Below are 21,778 nucleotides of genomic sequence, written 5' to 3'. Positions count from 1 at the left end.
CTGCTAAGACTGCTGAAGATTGGTGTAAGATTGGTGAAGATTGGTGTATTCCTAGTGAACTAAGACTGCTGAAGATTGGTGTAGTTATTCCTAGTGAACTAAGACAGCTGAAGATTGGTGTAGTTATTCCTAGTGAATTAAGACAGCTGAAGATTGGTGTAGTTATGATCTAAGACTGAAGATTGGTGTAGTTATTCCTAGTGAACTAAGACAAGCTGAAGATTGGTGTAGTTATTCCTAGTGAACTAAGACTGCTGAAGATTGGTGTAGTTATTCCTAGTGAACTAAGACTGCTGAAGATTGGTGTAGTTATTCCTAGTGAACTAAGACTGCTGAAGATTGGTGTAGTTATTCCTAGTGATCTAAGACTGCTGAAGATTGGTGTAGTTATTCCTAGTGAACTAAGACTGCTGAAGATTGGTGTAGTTATTCCTAGTGATCTAAGACTGCTGAAGATTGGTGTAGTTATTCCTAGTGAACTAAGACTGCTGAAGATTGGTGTAGTTATTCCTAGTGAACTAAGACTGCTGAAGATTGGTGTAGTTATTCCTAGTGAACTAAGACTGCTGAAGATTGGTGTAGTTATTCCTAGTGAACTAAGACTGCTGAAGATTGGTGTAGTTATTCCTAGTGAACTAAGACTGCTGAAGATTGGTGTAGTTATTCCTAGTGAACTAAGACTGCTGAAGCTGAAGATTGGTGTAGTTATCCTAGTGATTCTAAGATTGGTGTTAATATTCCTAGTGATCTAAGACTGCTGAAGATTGGTGTAGTTATTCCTAGTGATCTAAGACTGCTGAAGATTGGTGTAGTTATTCCTAGTGAACTAAGACTGCTGAAGATTGGTGTAGTTATTCCTAGTGAAAGATTGGTGTAGTTATTCCTAGTGAGACCTAGTGAACTGAAAGATTGGTGTTAATATTCCTAGTTATTTGGTGTAGTTATTCCTAGTGAACTAAGACTGCTGAAGATTGGTGTAGTTATTCCTAGTGAACTAAGACTGCTGAAGATTGGTGTAGTTATTCCTAGTGAACTAAGACTGCTGAAGATTGGTGTTAATATTCCTAGTGATCTAAGACTGCTGAAGATTGGTGTAGTTATTCCTAGTGAACTAAGACTGCTGAAGATTGGTGTTAATATTCCTAGTGATCTAAGACAGCTGAAGATTGGTGTAGTTATTCCTAGTGAACTAAGACTGCTGAAGATTGGTGTAGTTATTCCTAGTGAACTAAGACTGAAGATTGGTGTAGTTATTCCTGAAGACTGCTGATTGGTGTAGTATTCCTATATTCCTAGTGATCTAAGACTGCTGAAGATTGGTGTAGTTATTCCTAGTGAACTAAGACTGCTGTGAAGATTGGTGTGTAGTTATTCCTAGTGAACTAAGACAGCTGAAGATTGGTGTAGTTATTCCTAGTGAACTAAGACAGCTGAAGATTGGTGTAGTTATTCCTAGTGATCTAAGACAGCTGAAGATTGGTGTAGTTATTCCTAGTGAACTAAGACAGCTGAAGATTGGTGTAGTTATTCCTAGTGAACTAAGACAGCTGAAGATTGGTGTAGTTATTCCTAGTGAACTAAGACTGCTGAAGATTGGTGTAGTTATTCCTAGTGAACTAAGACAGCTGAACTAAGACTGCTGAGATTGGTGTAGTTCCTAGTGAACTAAGACCTGAAGATTGGTGTATTCCTAGTGATCTAAGACAGCTGAAGATTGGTGTTAATATTCCTAGTGATCTAAGACAGCTGAAGATTGGTGTAGTTATTCCTAGTGAATTAAGACTGCTGAAGATTGGTGTAGTTATTCCTAGTGAACTAAGACAGCTGAAGATTGGTGTAGTTATTCCTAGTGAACTAAGACAGCTGAAGATTGGTGTAGTTATTCCTAGTGAATTAAGACAGCTGAAGATTGGTGTAGTTATTCCTAGTGATCTAAGACAGCTGAAGATTGGTGTAGTTATTCCTAGTGAATTAAGACTGCTGAAGATTGGTGTAGTTATTCCTAGTGAACTAAGACTGCTGAAGATTGGTGTAGTTATTCCTAGTGAACTAAGACTGCTGAAGATTGGTGTAGTTATTCCTAGTGATCTAAGACTGCTGAAGATTGGTGTAGTTATTCCTAGTGATCTAAGACTAGTGATCTAAACTAAGACTGCTGAAGATTGGTGTAGTTATTCCTAGTGAACTAAGACTGCTGAAGATTGGTGTAGTTATTCCTAGTGAACTAAGACAGCTGAAGATTGGTGTAGTTATTCCTAGTGAACTAAGACTGCTGAAGATTGGTGTAGTTATTCCTAGTGAACTAAGACTGCTGAAGATTGGTGTAGTTATTCCTAGTGATCTAAGACTGCTGAAGATTGGTGTATTCCTAGTGAACTAAGACTGAAGATTGGTGTAGTTATTCCTAGTGATCCTAAGACTGCTGAAGATTGGTGTAGTTATTCCTAGTGAACTAAGACTGCTGAAGATTGGTGTAGTTATTCCTAGTGAACTAAGACTGCTGAAGATTGGTGTAGTTATTCCTAGTGAAAGATTAAGACCTAGCTAAGAGATTGGTGTAGTTATTCCTAGTGAACTAAGACTGCTGAAGATTGGTGTAGTTATTCCTAGTGAACTAAGACTGCTGAAGATTGGTGTAGTTATTCCTAGTGAACTAAGACTGCTGAAGATTGGTGTAGTTATTCCTAGTGAACTAAGACTGCTGAAGATTGGTGTAGTTATTCCTAGTGAACTAAGACTGCTGAAGATTGGTGTAGTTATTCCTAGTGAACTAAGACTGCTGAAGATTGGTGTAGTTATTCCTAGTGAACTAAGACAGCTGAAGATTGGTGTAGTTATTCCTAGTGATCTAAGACTGCTGAAGATTGGTGTAGTTATTCCTAGTGAACTAAGACTGCTGAAGATTGGTGTTAATATTCCTAGTGATCTAAGACTGCTGAAGATTGGTGTAGTTATTCCTAGTGAACTAAGACTGCTGAAGATTGGTGTAGTTATTCCTAGTGAACTAAGACTGCTGAAGATTGGTGTAGTTATTCCTAGTGATCTAAGACTGCTGAAGATTGGTGTAGTTATTCCTAGTGAACTAAGACAGCTGAAGATTGGTGTAGTTATTCCTAGTGAACTAAGACAGCTGAAGATTGGTGTAGTTATTCCTAGTGATCTAAGACTGCTGAAGATTGGTGTAGTTATTCCTAGTGAACTAAGACAGCTGAAGATTGGTGTAGTTATTCCTAGTGAACTAAGACTGCTGAAGATTGGTGTAGTTATTCCTAGTGAACTAAGACTGCTGAAGATTGGTGTAGTTATTCCTAGTGAACTAAGACTGCTGAAGATTGGTGTAGTTATTCCTAGTGAACTAAGACTCCTAGTGAACTAAGACTGCTGAAGATTGGTGTAGTTATTCCTAGTGAACTAAGACTGCTGAAGATTGGTGTAGTTATTCCTAGTGAACTAAGACTGCTGAAGATTGGTGTAGTTATTCCTAGTGAACTAAGACTGCTGAAGATTGGTGTTAATATTCCTAGTGAACTAAGACTGCTGAAGATTGGTGTAGTTATTCCTAGTGATCTAAGACTGCTGAAGATTGGTGTAGTTATTCCTAGTGATCTAAGACTGCTGAAGATTGGTGTAGTTATTCCTAGTGAACTAAGACAGCTGAAGATTGGTGTTAATATTCCTAGTGATCTAAGACAGCTGAAGATTGGTGTAGTTATTCCTAGTGATCTAAGACTGCTGAAGATTGGTGTAGTTATTCCTAGTGAACTAAGACTGCTGAAGATTGGTGTAGTTATTCCTAGTGAACTAAGACTGCTGAAGATTGGTGTAGTTATTCCTAGTGAACTAAGACTGCTGAAGATTGGTGTAGTTATTCCTAGTGAACTAAGACAGCTGAAGATTGGTGTAGTTATTCCTAGTGATCTAAGACAGCTGAAGATTGGTGTAGTTATTCCTAGTGAACTAAGACTGCTGAAGATTGGTGTTAATATTCCTAGTGATCTAAGACTGCTGAAGATTGGTGTAGTTATTCCTAGTGAACTAAGACAGCTGAAGATTGGTGTTAATATTCCTAGTGATCTAAGACAGCTGAAGATTGGTGTAGTTATTCCTAGTGAACTAAGACTGCTGAAGATTGGTGTAGTTATTCCTAGTGATCTAAGACAGCTGAAGATTGGTGTAGTTATTCCTAGTGAACTAAGACAGCTGAAGATTGGTGTAGTTATTCCTAGTGATCTAAGACAGCTGAAGATTGGTGTAGTTATTCCTAGTGATCTAAGACAGCTGAAGATTGGTGTTGTAATTCCTAGTGAACTAAGACAGCTGAAGATTGGTGTAGTTATTCCTAGTGAACTAAGACAGCTGAAGATTGGTGTAGTTATTCCTAGTGAGACTGCTGAAGATTGGTGTAGTTATTCCTAGTGAGACAGCTGAAGATTGGTGTAGTTATTCCTAGTGATCTAAGACTGCTGAAGATTGGTGTAGTTATTCCTAGTGAACTAAGACTGCTGAAGATTGGTGTAGTTATTCCTAGTGAACTAAGACAGCTGAAGATTGGTGTAGTTATTCCTAGTGATCTAAGACTGCTGAAGATTGGTGTAGTTATTCCTAGTGAACTAAGACAGCTGAAGATTGGTGTAGTTATTCCTAGTGAACTAAGACTGCTGAAGATTGGTGTAGTTATTCCTAGTGAAAGACTGAAGATTGGTGTTGTAATTCTTAGTGAACTAAGACAGCTGAAGATTGGTGTAGTTATTCCTAGTGAACTAAGACTGCTGAAGATTGGTGTAGTTATTCCTAGTGAACTAAGACTGCTGAAGATTGGTGTAGTTATTCCTAGTGAACTAAGACTGCTGAAGATTGGTGTAGTTATTCCTAGTGAACTAAGACTGCTGAAGATTGGTGTAGTTATTCCTAGTGAACTAAGACTGCTGAAGATTGGTGTAGTTATTCCTAGTGAACTAAGACAGCTGAAGATTGGTGTAGTTATTCCTAGTGAACTAAGACTGCTGAAGATTGGTGTAGTTATTCCTAGTGAACTAAGACAGCTGAAGATTGGTGTAGTTATTCCTAGTGAACTAAGACAGCTGAAGATTGGTGTAGTTATTCCTAGTGAACTAAGACAGCTGAAGATTGGTGTAGTTATTCCTAGTGAACTAAGACAGCTGAAGATTGGTGTAGTTATTCCTAGTGAACTAAGACTGCTGAAGATTGGTGTAGTTATTCCTAGTGAACTAAGACAGCTGAAGATTGGTGTAGTTATTCCTAGTGAACTAAGACAGCTGAAGATTGGTGTAGTTATTCCTAGTGAACTAAGACAGCTGAAGATTGGTATAGTTATTCCTAGTGAACTAAGACAGCTGAAGATTGGTGTTAATATTCCTAGTGAACTAAGACAGCTGAAGATTGGTGTAGTTATTCCTAGTGAACTAAGACTGCTGAAGATTGGTGTAGTTATTCCTAGATCTAAGACAGCTGAAGATTGGTGTAGTTATTCCTAGTGATCTAAGACTGCTGAAGATTGGTGTAGTTATTACTAGTGATCTAAGACAGCTGAAGATTGGTGTAGTTATTCCTAGTGAACTAAGACTAAGACTACTGAAGATTGGTGTAGTTATTCCTAGTGATCTAAGCTGAAGATTGGTGTAGTTATTCCTAGTGAACTAAGACAGCTGAAGATTGGTGTTAATTCCTAATGTTGTAAGACCTGAAGATTGGTGTAGTTATTCCTAGTGACTAAGACAGCTGAAGATTGGTGTAATTCCTAGTGAACTAAGACAGCTGAAGATTGGTGTAGTTATTCCTAGTGAACTAAGACAAAGGGTGTAGTTATTCCTAGTGAAAAAGGGTCACAGAAGCCATTGGTGTCAAACTTAATCTTGCAACAAGAAGCCATATACAAAATTTCATTTTGATAACTCAAAGCATGAGCCAAAAAAGTTTCCCAGGAAATTTTCTAAGTTGAAAGGGGCATAACTCTGCCAAAAAGGGTCACAGCCGAGAAATTTTATACAAAATTTCATTTTGATAACTCAAAGTCACAGCCATAACTCTGAAAAAGAATTAAACTTTATCTGTACCCTTGCAACAAGAAGCCATATACCAGATCCCTAAGTGTCCACCAGCTCTGCAGGCGACACAAAAACTGAATGTGTCACAGCAACACAAATGCCCTCACTGGCAGCCATGGAGAAGTTTGGAACTTTTTCATGTCATTTGCTTTGTTAAGAAGCCTACTAATGACTTATGAATCAAGAAGTCTGCGGGCATTAAGGGTCATCTGTCTATATAAATACCTATATATGTAAGAGGCCAAACATGCCTAAAATAAATTGTGTGTGCAAATCTTCAGACATATCCGTCTTGATAAAAGTAAAAAAATGCCACGACTGTCCGAAGTTGACAGGGGGTCGTGCCATTGCACTTCTTATGCAAGGTACCCTGCAATATCAGGTCGCTAATCAATTTTGAGTCCATCCATCGAACATTTGTCGTCTCATCCAAAGACTACATGCCACCAGAAGGGTTGCAGACCGTCCTCGAAGCGGTCGCCCTCGTGTGACGACGCGTCGGCAGTATAGGGAAATGCGACTTTCGCAGCTATGCAATCGCTTTCTGACGGCCACGGAAACAACAAGGAACACAATTGGGCGTCATCATGTTCCAATTGATCCAAAGACAGTGCATACTTGACTGCGTGCCAACGGTCTTAGACCGCGGCGGCCATATGTTGGATCAGAGCTTAATGCGTGGCGACGTGCCAGACGAATGCAATGGCTGAATGCACATTCCGTAAGACGCTTCCCAATGCAATGTTGGAGAAGGGTCCTGTTCTCAGATGAGTCTAGGTTTTCGCTTTACTGGGCAGATGGCCGACGTCGTGTCTATAGACGTACCCACGAGCAGTATGCAGATGCTAGCATGATAGAGAATGACCGCTTTGGAGGAGGATTGGTCATGTTATGGGGAGGGATTGCACACGGTATCAAGATCTGGTCGTTATTCAGTGAAATCTCACGGCTGTCTGCTATAGAGATCAAGTTCTAGCACCACATGTTGTTCCTCTAGTACAGCAGTATCAACTGACATTTCAGCAGGACAACGCCCGGCCACATGTAGCGAGGGTTTGCTGTGGTTATCTCACAGCAAACAATGTCCCCACCCTAGACTGGCCCCCATACAGCCCTGACCTCTCCCCAATAGAACATTTATGGGACGAGTTGGACAGAAGGATAAGACTTCGGCTGAATCCTCCAGTCAACGTCGCTCAGTTGGCGTTGGCGCTGGAGGAGGAATGGAATCGTATACCAATGAGGAGGGTTAATACCCCAATCAATTCAATGCACAAAAGAGTGTGTGCAGTTACTGCAGCTCGCAAGGGGGCACACACGATACTGATGGGTCCAGAACGCACATCATTTTGAGTGAGGTACTCTTGAAAGGTTAACTTAACATACACGAATGAAATTCTCGTAGATGACAGAGTGGTCAACTATCTTCCAGTTACACCATAATTACATTCTAAAACCCTTTTCTATTTCCTGTATTTGACCTGGAAATTCCTAATTGCGTTTCTTTTTCCTCTCAGTATACATGCACTACACAAATGCCAGTACTCAAAACAGAATTCTATGCAACAGGCCCTAATATCAAGACCATTGGCCTTTTGGTTTGTGAGAAGAAGTTGCTTACACATTGAAACACATTTGACCCAAGTGGCCTTAAAAGTGGATCAAAGTGGATACTGTTCTAAAGATGCTATGGTAAAGAACCTGACATAGAACTGAAGTTCTGTCTTCAGGGTCTATGGTAAAGAACCTGATATAGAACTGAATTTCTGTCTTCTCAGTCTATGGTAAAGGACCTGACATAGAACCGAAGTTCTGTCTTCTGAGTCTAAGGTAAAGAACCTGACATAGAACTGAAGTTCTGTCTTCTGAGTCTATGGTAAAGAAACCGACATAGAACTGAAGTTCCGTCTTCAGAGTCTATGGTAAAGAACCTGACATAGAACTGAAGTTCTGTCTTCTGAGTCTATGGTAAAGAAACCGACATAGAACTGAAGTTCCGTCTTCTGAGTCTATGGTAAAGAACCTGACATAGAACTGAAGTTCCGTCTTCTGAGTCTATGGTAAAGAACCTGACATAGAACTGAAGTTCCGTCTTCTGAGTCTATGGTAAAGAACCTGACATAGAACTGAAGTTCCGTCTTCAGAGTCTGAAGTTCTGTCTTCTGAGTCTATGGTAAAGAAACCGACATAGAACTGAAGTTCCGTCTTCAGAGTCTATGGTAAAGAACCTGACATAGAACTGAAGTTCCGTCTTCTGAGTCTGAAGTTCTGTCTTCAGAGTCTATGGTAAAGAACCTGACATAGAACTGAATTTCTGTCTTCTCAGTCTATGGTAAAGAACCTGACATAGAACTGAATTTCTGTCTTCTCAGTCTATGGTAAAGGACCTGACATAGAACTGAAGTTCCGTCTTCTGAGTCTAAGGTAAAGAACCTGACATAGAACTGAAGTTCTGTCTTCTGAGTCTATGGTAAAGAACCTGACATAGAACTGAAGTTCTGTCTTCTGAGTCTATGGTAAAGAAACCGACATAGAACTGAAGTTCCGTCTTCAGAGTCTATGGTAAAGAACCTGACATAGAACTGAAGTTCTGTCTTCTCAGTCTATGGTAAAGGACCTGACATAGAACTGAAGTTCCGTCTTCTGAGTCTATGGTAAAGAACCTGACATAGAACTGAATTTCTGTCTTCTCAGTCTATGGTAAAGAAACCGACATAGAACTGAAGTTCCGTCTTCTGAGTCTATGGTAAAGAACCTGACATAGAACTGAAGTTCTGTCTTCTGAGTCTATGGTAAAGAAACCGACATAGAACTGAAGTTCTGTCTTCTGAGTCTATGGTAAAGAACCTGACATAGAACTGAAGTTCCGTCTTCTGAGTCTATGGTAAAGAACCTGACATAGAACTGAAGTTCCGTCTTCTGAGTCTATGGTAAAGAAACCGACATAGAACTGAAGTTCCGTCTTCAGAGTCTATGGTAAAGAAACCGACATAGAACTGAAGTTCCGTCTTCAGAGTCTATGGTAAAGAAACCGACATAGAACTGAAGTTCCGTCTTCAGAGTCTATGGTAAAGAACCTGACATAGAACTGAAGTTCCGTCTTCTGAGTCTATGGTAAAGAACCTGACATAGAACTGAAGTTCCGTCTTCTGAGTCTATGGTAAAGAACCTGACATAGAATTGAAGTTCCGTCTTCTGAGTCTATGGTAAAGAACCTGACATAGAACTGAAGTTCCGTCTTCAGAGTCTATGGTAAAGAACCTGACATAGAACTGAAGTTCCGTCTTCTGAGTCTATGGTAAAGAACCTGACATAGAACTGAAGTTCCGTCTTCTGAGTCTATGGTAAAGAACCTGACATAGAACTGAAGTTCCGTCTTCTGAGTCTATGGTAAAGAACCTGACATAGAACTGAAGTTCCGTCTTCTGAGTCTATGGTAAAGAACCTGACATAGAACTGAAGTTCCGTCTTCTGAGTCTATGGTAAAGAACCTGACATAGAACTGAAGTTTCGTCTTCTGAGTCTATGGTAAAGAACCTGACATAGAACTGAAGTTCCGTCTTCTGAGTCTATGGTAAAGAACCTGACATAGAACTGAATTTCCGTCTTCTCAGTCTATGGTAAAGAACCTGACATAGAACTGAATTTCTGTCTTCTCAGTCTATGGTAAAGGACCTGACATAGAACTGAAGTTCCGTCTTCTGAGTCTAAGGTAAAGAACCTGACATAGAACTGAATTTCTGTCTTCTCAGTCTATGGTAAAGAACCTGACATAGAACTGAAGTTCTGTCTTCTGAGTCTATGGTAAAGAACCTGACATAGAACTGAATTTCTGTCTTCTCAGTCTATGGTAAAGAACCTGACATAGAACTGAAGTTCTGTCTTCTGAGTCTATGGTAAAGAAACCGACATAGAACTGAAGTTCCGTCTTCTGAGTCTGCGGTAAAGAACCTGACATAGAACTGAAGTTCCGTCTTCTGAGTCTATGGTAAAGAACCTGACATAGAACTGAAGTTCCGTCTTCTGAGTCTATGGTAAAGAAACCTGACATAGAACTGAAGTTCCGTCTTCTGAGTCTATGGTAAAGAACCTGACATAGAACTGAAGTTCCGTCTTCTGAGTCTATGGTAAAGAACCTGACATAGAACTGAAGTTCCGTCTTCTGAGTCTATGGTAAAGAACCTGACATAGAACTGAATTTCTGTCTTCTCAGTCTATGGTAAAGGACCTGACATAGAACTGAAGTTCCGTCTTCTGAGTCTAAGGTAAAGAACCTGACATAGAACTGAATTTCTGTCTTCTCAGTCTATGGTAAAGAACCTGACATAGAACTGAAGTTCTGTCTTCTGAGTCTATGGTAAAGAACCTGACATAGAACTGAAGTTCCGTCTTCTGAGTCTATGGTAAAGAACCTGACATAGAACTGAAGTTCTGTCTTCAGAGTCTATGGTAAAGAACCTGACATAGAACTGAAGTTCCGTCTTCTGAGTCTATGGTAAAGAACCTGACATAGAACTGAAGTTCCGTCTTCAGAGTCTATGGTAAAGAACCTGACATAGAACTGAAGTTCCGTCTTCTGAGTCTATGGTAAAAAAACCTGACATAGAACTGAAGTTCTGTCTGAGGATTTGATTCTAGTTCCCACTGGCATTAGAACAGATTCTTCAATACTGGTCTGAACTTTTTTGTTAAGATATTACTGAAGACTATGGCCCTAACTCTAGAAAAAATATATGATCCAAACAAATTGACTGAGTGTTTAAGAAAGTTTTCAAGAATCAAAGGTCCCATATAGACCTTGGAACTGACCATTTATTTGTAACATCGTCATTAGCTAACCATGTGTTTAATCACATCGAAAACTATTCGGCTGGTAACCACGTTAAGTGTAGATGGAATCATGATCATGGTGAAGCCAGTAAAAATGTCATTGTTAACAATATTAATTTGTTAAATAATTGTGTAACTAATTCTGACTTGTCATGTGTAGAAGGAATAGAAAGTTGTGTTACGTCATTTGTTGACAACATCACTAGTTTAATGGCAGAATTCCATAAAGTACGCCAACCAAGTAATACTGTTGTAAATAAATGTACAAACATCAATGATGCTTCAGAGGACAAACCCTGGTTTGATCGTACATATAAAAATTTGTATAAAAAGTATATAGGTGCATTGAAATGTTTTAACATGTGTAAAACTGCTGTAAACCACACCAAACTTGTGTCATGTAAATGTATATACAAAATTACTGAAAATAGATTTAAAAGGACTTATAAGCATGCTGAAGACAACATGGCTGAGTACCTGCGAAAATATAATCCAAAATGTTATTATGCTCACTTCAATAAGAAAAAAAAGAGTAAATCTTCAAATGTATCTTTAGATAGTTTTTATGAGTATTTCAAGGGTTTAGCTAGTGACGTCACTGATCAACACACTACCGTAAATGATAACGTATTAAATGATGATATTGTTTTTCATGAACTTGAAAACTGTATAACTTCCACGGAAGTCAAAACAGCTATTGCCAAGCTGAACAAAGAAAAAAGTCAAGGCTCTGATGTTTTGAATGAATATTTCATTGAATTTTGTGGCTATTTATTGCCTTCTCTTACCACTATTTTTAATGCAATTTTCACTATAGGGTATTTCCCGAAAATATTGAGTAATGCTTTAATTGTACCTGTTTACAAGAAAGGTGACTCTTCTATTCCATGTAATTTTAGAGGAATTAGTTTGTTAAGTTGTATGACTAAGTTATTTACATCTGTATTAAATACAAGACTACTAAAGTGGGCCGAAAATAATGACGTTTTAACAGATGCTCAGTTTGGTTTTCAATCAGAAATGCTGTTAAGTCTATATATACCAACATAAAATCAACCTATGACATAGATTTAATTTTAAACAACTGCATCACTTCTATAAATAAGTGGAAATTTCTACACCAAAATCTGATTTCTGGAAAAATAATTTGGAACCAAAAATAACTTGGAAATCCCAGAATCTCACGGGAAATTTTCAGTTTCACTATCTGTTACTATATATGGATAACATGTGGTGAAATCTGATGAGTTGAGTTTTTGGGACCAGAGGTTTCAGTAGCGTTGAGGTGGACAACATATCAATATATACTTGAGTGTTAAATATTTTAACATATTATTCATTAAGACAATTAAGGTAAGTTTTATTGTTTTATTTTTTAGATGTTTGGCTTCCCTGGCAGAACTGTACTTTGTAATTATTGAAAACAACACTAGTTAAGTCAGCAAAACACCACACATAATCTCTATTAATATTTTAGACTATTAATACCTTGAGAATTATGGAATATTTGACACAAAAGACGTCAATTGGGCTGTAAAAATATCATTTTTATCACATGTTTGGTTTTTATAATTTATTTCAAACTTCAAAAAAAATATCTATAAATTCAAAACTTTTTGAAAAATTGAAAAATTCAAATTTATGACAAAGATCCAATTTTTCTAAGAGGATCAATTTTTGCTGTTACAAATTCAGGCAAAGCATATTTATTATCCAAAACAGTGTATTCTCATATCTAAGAAAACATTACAAGCATAAATATATGTCTTATATAGTAAACTTCAGAAAAGAATATATTTTCTTTGTCATTTATCCTTTATCTTTAAAAGCATAGATAAATATTTTCCTCCTTTTTCCAAAAAGACGACTAAAAATCTTTCATCCTTTATCCAAAAGCATAGTTTTAAGATATCACTCCTGATATTCCACAATTATGAACAAACAAAACACCTACATCCAAGAATAACACTAGTGGTATACGATTACATTCTTCCTTTTCTTTATACTCCAAACATGATATAAAATTTGACATCTTGGTTAATTATGCCAACAGTATTGAACAAAATAACATCCAACAGAGGAATTCATCTGTAATAAGACTTTCTAAAAATCTCGTGAAATGAAACTGAAAGATAAAACTTTTCTCAGAACTTTGGTGTTTTGGAAAGGGAGACAATTTTCACTGTAGAGATGCTTTGTAAATCAGGATGTTCTGAAAGGTATATGAATTATCTACAATATCATTGTGATCATAAGTCCTCTGAGCTTGGAGAATAAAGATGCAAAATAATGCTAAAGGTTACAACAGGGACTATAATCCCAAAACATATTCCTCCCCATCCTGAATCAAACAAGAACACACATTTGAGATAATTACAATTTCATTTTCTTTACACCCAAAACATAATATCAGATAAGTTCGCTTTATTAGATAACTACAAAATAATGAGCAAAATAACATCTCCAATGAGTCAATTTCTGAAATTCTGACAGTGAAACAGAAAGCTTAATTACAGCAGTTGTTTTTCTGAGAATTTTAACAGCATGTTAGAAGGGAGATAACTCTTACTGAAGCAACAGAAAGCTTAATTAAAGCAGTTGTTTTTCTGATAATTTTAACAGTGTGTTATAAGGGAGATAACTCTTACTAAAGCAGCCCTTCAGATTACATTGCTGAAAGATTTCTGAATTTAAAAATATCAAAGGGATAAATCTTTGTTATGAAACATTAAAATGACTGGCAAATAAGTGACTGAAGTCAGAAACAAATCAGAATTTAAGTGTATGTGGATATAATTATATCTAGTATAGATACATCAATACTGTTTTGCTTGAAACTTAAGATTACCAGCTAAGAGAATACTCCTGACAGTTAAGTATGCTACAAAGACATAATCAGGAACCAATGACTGAAATTTATGCCTCAACTTTCACTTCTTACAAAAATCATCTGCGATATAAAACCGATCGTTTAACTGTTACATTTTATTAAAAACATGATCAATGTAAAATATGTAGAAAAGACAGGATTTATCCTAGGATATAACTCACTTCATTGAAGAGTCATTTACATAGGTAATATTCAGATGTACCTGTACTAAGATCCTAATTGTTACTCTAAAACTTTTTTTCAGATTCCTTCAGTCATCCTAAGCAACATCATGGCCAATATGAGCTGTTGGAAGCTATCAGTTTTACTGATATCAGTCTCAGTTAACCTTTTTGATTTGTTTTGTGACTGGTGGTTCTACAGGGAACAGTTGTTGGTCAAAGACGGCTTAGTATTTGGACCATATGAACAGGACATCACCAAAGCTACTTTAACATTCTGTATCATAGCCTCAGTGACAATTGTTCCAGAAGTCAGTCTGGACTTTGTAAAATACTTCAAGGATAGTGACAAGGTGGAGCTAGCAGTGAAGATTGTTGCTGCTATAACATTATTGATAGAAGATCTTCCTCAGATAGCAATCAACATTCATGTTGCATTATGCAGAGAAGAGGCGACCAACGTTGTTCAGTTGGTGAAGGCTTCTGCAGCCATTACTGAAGTTTCAATGAAGTTAATCCTTATTGCTATTCAACTCTTTAGGAATAAAAGCAAAGAAGACCAAAAGCCAAAATCAAAGTGGAGAAGAGGATTGAAGATTTTTACTTTCATTCTTCTATTCATCATTCTTGCACTTTCAATTACATTGCTCTGTATTACTGCAGCATCACACAAGTCTAGTAAAAGTGAGAGTCTAGACAAGGAGAAATCCGACCGTTACCTTGAAGGTGTTGGTATGTTTATGAAGTTACCACCTGCAAATATTCAGACACCAGACATGGCAGAGGACCAGTGGATAATGCTGACACCAATCATTAATATAACTAAATTGTCAGTTCCCGCAGACGGCCTGTTTCTCAGCGTAATGTTAACTTCAGGACCACTCCAATACATCTGGGTAAGGAAACACTTCCCTGGAAATCCAGAATCCCTGTCCTGTTTCAGTGGGAATTCCACAACATCAATGCTCCTCCCTCCAAAGGAATGTTCTGACATTCCATTTAGCACTATGAACACTACAACTGTATCCATACGCTTCACTTACATTTCTCCAAATATCTTCCAGCCAATGGGAGACATCCACTTTAACACAGAGCTCCGTCAGGAGTTTGACCAAATATTAACAAATGAAACTGTGGTGTTGAAATATTTCAAGGTTAAAGCAGAAGTGAAGGGCGACCTTGCTTTAGTAATGCGGGGATATGGAGAAGGGTACCACTTCTACAGTGATAGGACTGACTTATTGCCAATACGTGAAGTGTGGAAGACTGGAACTAATAATTGTGCACATACGGGACGAGAATCACCTAAACAGGACAAGAACCTGTTTGTGAGATGTGTGTTTTGATACTGAGGAGGCTTTGTAGGAGGGAGGGGCATAAAACACCAAAAAGTAAACAGTTTAATTCTCCATTGATTGATAAACACAACCTTCCCCAGGTAAAGTGACTATTTCTATCCTATTAAATTTACTTGATGTGTGTAATGGTGAAGAATCAAGGGCTGTAACAGTGATGACATTGTCACCTTCACCTTCCTGAACAGCCCAGCCTCTGTCCATTTGAAAAACACTTTGACGACAGATCAAACAAACCAAAAGAAAATATTTCACATGAACTGACATACTTTGATAAAGATTTGTATAAAGATTTTTAAATCAACAGCATCATAATAGACGAGGTTTATAGTGTACGATTTGACAAAATTGAACTGTAACTGATATGTCATACTAAAATTTATGAACAGTTGATTTTTCTATCTTAAAAACCGTATCTTTACAATTTTTTAGTCATGGTTCAACATTTTTGCATTGAAATAATTATATTTATTCTATTTTGTTATTAGTGAATGATGACATGGATATTTTGGTCAAGATTTGTCCATCATTATGTACATTCATTACATTGAGTTTTTCAACATATTATCAAAGTATACTCAGGCAAGCTGAAAAATGAAATATACTACAAATACTCCCACATACTGATCTTTTCATTTCAAATGTAATCTGTTGTGGAATATATGTAAATAAACAATTGATACAAGACTGTATTTTATGTGTCAAGAATATAATTATGTGTGGCTCGAGAGTATTTATGCACTTACCAAATGTTGTGAATGATAAAGCTTATTAAACAGCTTTGTTTGTTTGGCATTGACCTCCCTCTCTTCCTCCATCCCACCCATGATTGAATAACTCCTTCCTCCACTCCACCCATGACTGAATTACCCCTTCCTCCACCCCACCTAGGTCTGAATTTCCCCTTCCTCCACCTCACCTAGGGATGAATTACCCCTTCCTCCACCCCACCTAGGGATGAATTACCCCTTCCTCCACCCCACCTAGGACTGAATTACCCCTTCCTCCACCCCACCTAGGACTGAATTACCCCTTCCTCCACCCACCTAGGACTGAATTACCCCTTCCTCCACCCCACCTAGGGCTGAATTACCCCTTCCTCCACCCCACCTAGGACTGAATTACCCCTTCCTCCACCCCACCTAAGACTGAATTACCCCTTCCTCCACCACACCTAGGACTGAATTACCCCTTCCTCCACCCCACCTAGGACTGAATTACCCCTTCCTCCACCCCACCTAGGACTGAATTACCCCTTCCTCCACCCCACCTAGGACTGAATTACCCCTTCCTCCACCCCACCTAGGACTGAATTACCCCTTCCTCCACCCCACCTAGGACTGAAATACCCCTTCCACCACCCCACCTAGGACTGAATTACCCCTTCCTCCACCCCACATAGGACTGAATTACCCCTTCCTCCACCCCACCTATGACTGAATTACCCCTTTCTCCACCCCACCTAGGACTGAATTACCCCTTCCTCCACCCCACCTAGGACTGAATTACCCCTTCCTCCACCCCACCTAGGACTGAATTACCCCTTACTCCTCCCCACCTAGGACTGAATGACCCCTTCCTCCACCCCACCTAGGACTGAATTACCCCTTCCTCCACCCCACCTAGGACTGAATTACCCCTTACTCCTCTCCACCTAGGACTGAATTACCCCTTACTCCTCTCCACCTAGGACTGAATTACCCCTTACTCCTCTCCACCTAGGACTGAATTACCCCTTCCTCCACCCCACCTAGGACTGAATTACCCCTTCCTCCACCCCACCTAGGACTGAATTACCCCTTCCTCCACCCCACCTAGGACTGAATTACCCCTTCCTCCACCCCACCTAGGGCTGAATTACCCCTTCCTCCACCCACCTAGGACTGAATTACCCCTTCCTCCACCCCACCTAGGACTGAATTACCCCTTACTCCACCCCACCTAGGACTGAATTACCTCTTCCTCCACCCCACCTTGGACTGAATTACCCCTTCCTCCACCCCACCTCGGACTGAATTACCTCTTCCTCCACCCCACCTAGGACTGAATTACCCCTTACTCCTCTCCACCTAGGACTGAAACCCCTACCCCACCTAGGACTGAATTACCCCTTCCTCCACCCCACCTAGGACTGAATTACCCCTTCCTCCACCCCACCTAGGACTGAATTACCCCTTCCTCCACCCCACCTAGGACTGAATTACCCCTTCCTCCACCCCACCTAGGACTGAATTACCCCTTCCTCCACCCCACCTAGGACTGAATTACCCCTTCCTCCACCCCACCTCCACCCCAGGACTGAATTACCCCTTCCTCCCCCCCACCTAGGACTGAATTACCCCTTCCTCCACCCCACCTAGGACTGAATTACCCCTTCCTCCACCCCACCTAGGACTGAATTACCCCTTCCTCCACCCCACCTAGGACTGAATTACCCCTTCCTCCACCCCACCTAGGACTGAATTACCCCGTCCTCCACCCCACCTAGGACTGAATTACCCCTTCCTCCACCCCACCTAGGACTGAATTACCCCTTCCTCCACCCCACCTAGGACTGAATTACCCCTTCCTCCTCCCCACCCCCTACCCCACCTAGGACTGAATTACCCCTTCCTCCTCCCCACCTAGGACTGAATTACCCCTTCCTCCACCCCACCTAGGACTGAATTACCCCTTACTCCACCCCACCTAGGACTGAATTACCCCTTACTCCACCCCACCTAGGACTGAATTACCCCTTACTCCACCCCACCTAGGACTGAATTACCCCTTCCTCCACCCCACCTAGGACTGAATTACCCCTTCCTCCACCCCACCTAGGACTGAATTACCCCTTCCTCCACCCCACCTAGGACTGAATTACCCCTTCCTCCACCCCACCTAGGACTGAATTACCCCTTCCTCCACCCCACCTAGGACTGAATTACCCCTTACTCCACCCCACCTAGGACTGAATTACCCCTTCCTCCACCCCACCTAGGACTGAATTACCCCTTACTCCACCCCACCTAGGACTGAATTACCCCTTCCTCCACCCCACCTAGGACTGAATTGTCTTTCCTAACTACCAAACCAAATTCTCAAGCAAGAGACAGTCAATGCAGATTGATATTTTAAAGATGGCCCAATGTTTGAGTATTTTATAATGTAGTTGATGTAGTATGATTTAAAACTTTATTCATATGAAAACTTGTGATATCAAATGTTTGAATGATTATATCTGAAAATGTGCTAACAATTTTTTTTTTAAAATATTAGTTTGATGTAGATGCTATTTGCTTTCTCATCTCCAATTAAGCTTAATGCAACCATGTAATTTCCATGATAGTTAAGTGTGCTATGATTATGATAGAGCCTGTTGCATTCCTGTGAACACACTTATTTTAGCACAATCAAATTTAAGTCATTTCAATTCTGAATAAAGAAGTGCAATGATGAATTTGCGCTTTCACAATAATTGCCATATTGTCCATATACGGAAATTGCAATTAGCACAGTTAGATTTCAGTGCAGTATTTTAGGCTCAAAAGTGCTAAAATATGATTATCACTAAAATATGTATATTACCAGTATCATTGTTTTTTACTTGATTTGATTTTGTGTTTCTTTAGTGTCATATTGTATATATCATTGTGTAATTTGTAAATGAAATCTGACTTGTGTGTAGCTACTCTACTTCTCGTGTGTCCCTCAATTCATGGAGGATACTTAAAAGGCAAACAAAACTTGGCTTGAACCAAGTTACAGGATGACATTCCAGATTGGTAGCAGTGAATCTTGAAGAGTTGTTCAGGACACATGACCCAAAGGTCATGAGATCTTAAAAAGAACTGACCAGTATTTCTTGAGAAATTTCAATAATATATTTCTACTGCCAAGAAAATCTAAGATGGCAAATTGTAGTTATCATATTCTATTGATTAGTAATATACACAATGACTTAGAACATACTGCATTGATTGACAGCAGATCAACTGTCACTACCATAGCAGAATCAGTGCTTTGCAGGTTACCATGGAAAACTTCAATACTGGATTACTTGGATATTCTTGGAAGACAAGTACAGCGTTGGCTAAATCTGTCCTCCAACTTACAATAACTGGCACAGACACTGAACAAGAAGTGAGATGCCATTTCAGCTCACGTTTATGATATACAGGCTTTATGTGCCAACAGCCAACAGTGATCACAAAACACCATTCTTAAGAGACAAGACCACCACATGTCACGTACATCATGCAAATTACCAAACCATCAGGCATATTGATCAGCATTTTAACATCCATTACCAGATTTTTACTATATTTCATTGAAACCTGACATAGCTACTGCTGATACAAGTCCTGATAATCTGTTTTTATCTATTAAGTATATATATACATTTTTAAAAATTCTATTATATTTTGACAAAAGAACTGTTGGTAATAGACCTACCTGTTTAAAAATAAAGATCTTCAAATAACAACATATGAGATAGAAAAATCCTAAACAAAGTCCCGTTTCAATCTGTAATTATTCACAAAATAATAACAAAAATGTGTGTCTCAAATATCTCCTCTTACAAATATTATCACAGATATAAATATTTTTTATCAAGAAGAGATTCATCTGATTTAGTTTCCAGAAATTGCTTCACCTAAAACAAACGAAAAGCGTTTAGAGGAATCAAATCTATTTCCCCTATTTTAGACCCCACTCCTCTGCTCCCTAAGAAACAAATGCATTGCTTACGGAAACCAATGCACAACACACAACGAAAGACAGACAGGGATTGCAATAGGTTACCCTGAGCTTTGTCTCAGGTGGCCAAAAAATAAAACAGTTAATTAACTGCCAACAAAAATCAGAAAAAACCAACAAAGATTATTTCAGATGTTAATTAAAATGTAAATTAAGATTTAAAATTAAATCTATATGTTATATTGAAAATGACCCACGTGTTAATTCTTAAAAAATATGACAAGTCAATGATAGCTATAAGATAAGTTGACCACAGACAGACAGAAAACATTTGGGACAGCCCACCATTTGATGGTAGTTTTAATAAAAGGCGCAGTGGTCAATCACAACAGGCGAAGAGGCTGGGTTCATCAATTTATTTGTCGACCGGTTTCGCCCCTTATTGGGGCTTCATCAGGACAACATAATATCAAATTTCGACACCTAACGTACATAAAATGAGGAGACATAATCAATTGTTCACTTATGACGTATGTCCAAGCGACATAACTCCATAACGGTTACATACATATAATGTTATAACGTTATCAGTAAGTAGAATGTACATATTACATTTACGTAATTAGATTTATGATGACAATGAGTTAAATATTAAATATCTAAAAAATTAACTGAGTCTGTGTTGTATGTGTATCCAGTAGAATACAAAACATTAATTCTGTTCATCTAAACATTCTGTGGATTTGGATTCGCAAACATATCCCAACTGTTTATAGTCCACCAGTGTGTTATCACTGGGTTCCAAAATATCCTGTAGAGAGGTGTTGCTGGCTGAGCTATCACTAAGGGCTAGATCCTCACGTAGGGTCTCCTCATCGATAGTCGACATTACGGGTTCCGAAGGTGTAGTCCTAATTGCTTCTTTGTTTGCTGGTACAATCCAGAATTTGGCTTTCTCCAGTTGTTTCTTCGTTAAAACTTCAAATGGTCTTTTGACCGTTGGTCTTTCAGCTTGCTCCTTGACCTTCTCATTCATGCACTCCGGTCCTATGGTATATCCCGGGTGAGTGGTTTTCATGTGCTGTGCTGGGTACCCCCGGAGTGGGGCAAAAATTAAGTCCTTTAGCTAAAACATCTAATTCTGATTTGTTTAGTATCCTATCTGACAAGTTAACAACTCCACTGTAATCGTTTGTTATTGTTTTTGTTTTCCTAAATTTCCTGCGCGGGATGAACTTGCAGTGGCGTTTCGGCCGCGTGGTTTCCATTCGGTCGGCTTCTCTTTTCTGTTCTGGTCCTCTTCTGCTATTCGGGCGATGGATTGGTCAATGATCGTCCCAATTTGGTCAACTATATCTGGTGATGTGTTTTAGGTGATTCTTCCTTTGACCAATTCGATCTCACTGGCCAGACTGGTGATACGGTCCGACCAATAGTTTAACAGCAGCTTCGTCAGTTGCAAGCCAAAGTTGACGTGGCATGCATCCCTTTCAAAGTTAAACTCTGTGTTAATGTTCGGAAGTTGTGGACTCACACGGGTCTGTAATCCCTTGGGTACTATCCCGTCTTTAACACACTTATTTAAGTACTCTGTGTGCTTCTGGCACTTGTATGCTTGTATTCTTAGTTTCCTTAGTGCCTTGAAATACGGGATAACCTTAGCTGGAAGGGAGATCTTATCCCTATGATCCTCGGTCCTAGGTCTCTTGTTGTCTGTGTTTTTCGAGGATTTTGGGTTCACGAATTCTGGGGGAATGTTAAAGGTGAATGTATCCTTACCATCTGTACTCATAATGC

General features: G+C 39.1%; 2 protein-coding genes across 2 annotated transcripts in view; one reads left to right on the top strand and one right to left on the bottom strand.

The window, feature by feature from the left end:
* The window catches only part of LOC132552512 (notchless protein homolog 1-like), a 92,999-nt gene that overhangs the window by 53,898 nt on the left and 17,323 nt on the right, over positions 1 to 21,778 (bottom strand). The window lies entirely within an intron of this gene.
* Positions 12,187 to 15,562, top strand: LOC132552519 (uncharacterized). The gene is made up of 2 exons (XM_060216701.1): positions 12,187 to 12,248; positions 14,030 to 15,562. The coding sequence occupies exon 2, from the start codon at positions 14,057 to 14,059 to the stop codon at positions 15,290 to 15,292; it is 1,236 nt and encodes a 411-aa protein (XP_060072684.1). The 5' UTR covers positions 12,187 to 12,248; positions 14,030 to 14,056; the 3' UTR covers positions 15,293 to 15,562.

Source organism: Ylistrum balloti, unplaced genomic scaffold (assembly GCF_031769215.1).
Source record: "Ylistrum balloti isolate Yb309-2 unplaced genomic scaffold, AGI_CSIRO_Ybal_v1 Utg370252, whole genome shotgun sequence".
NCBI classification, from domain to species: Eukaryota; Metazoa; Mollusca; class Bivalvia; order Pectinida; family Pectinidae; genus Ylistrum; species Ylistrum balloti.
Note: the sequence above shows the minus strand (reverse complement) of the source record. Positions and strands in the feature narration are given on the sequence as shown.

Bases quoted from the DNA above. Each gene is read 5' to 3' on its own strand.
- LOC132552519 (XM_060216701.1), top strand. From the start codon at position 14,057: ATGGCCAATATGAGCTGTTGGAAGCTATCAGTTTTACTGATATCAGTC.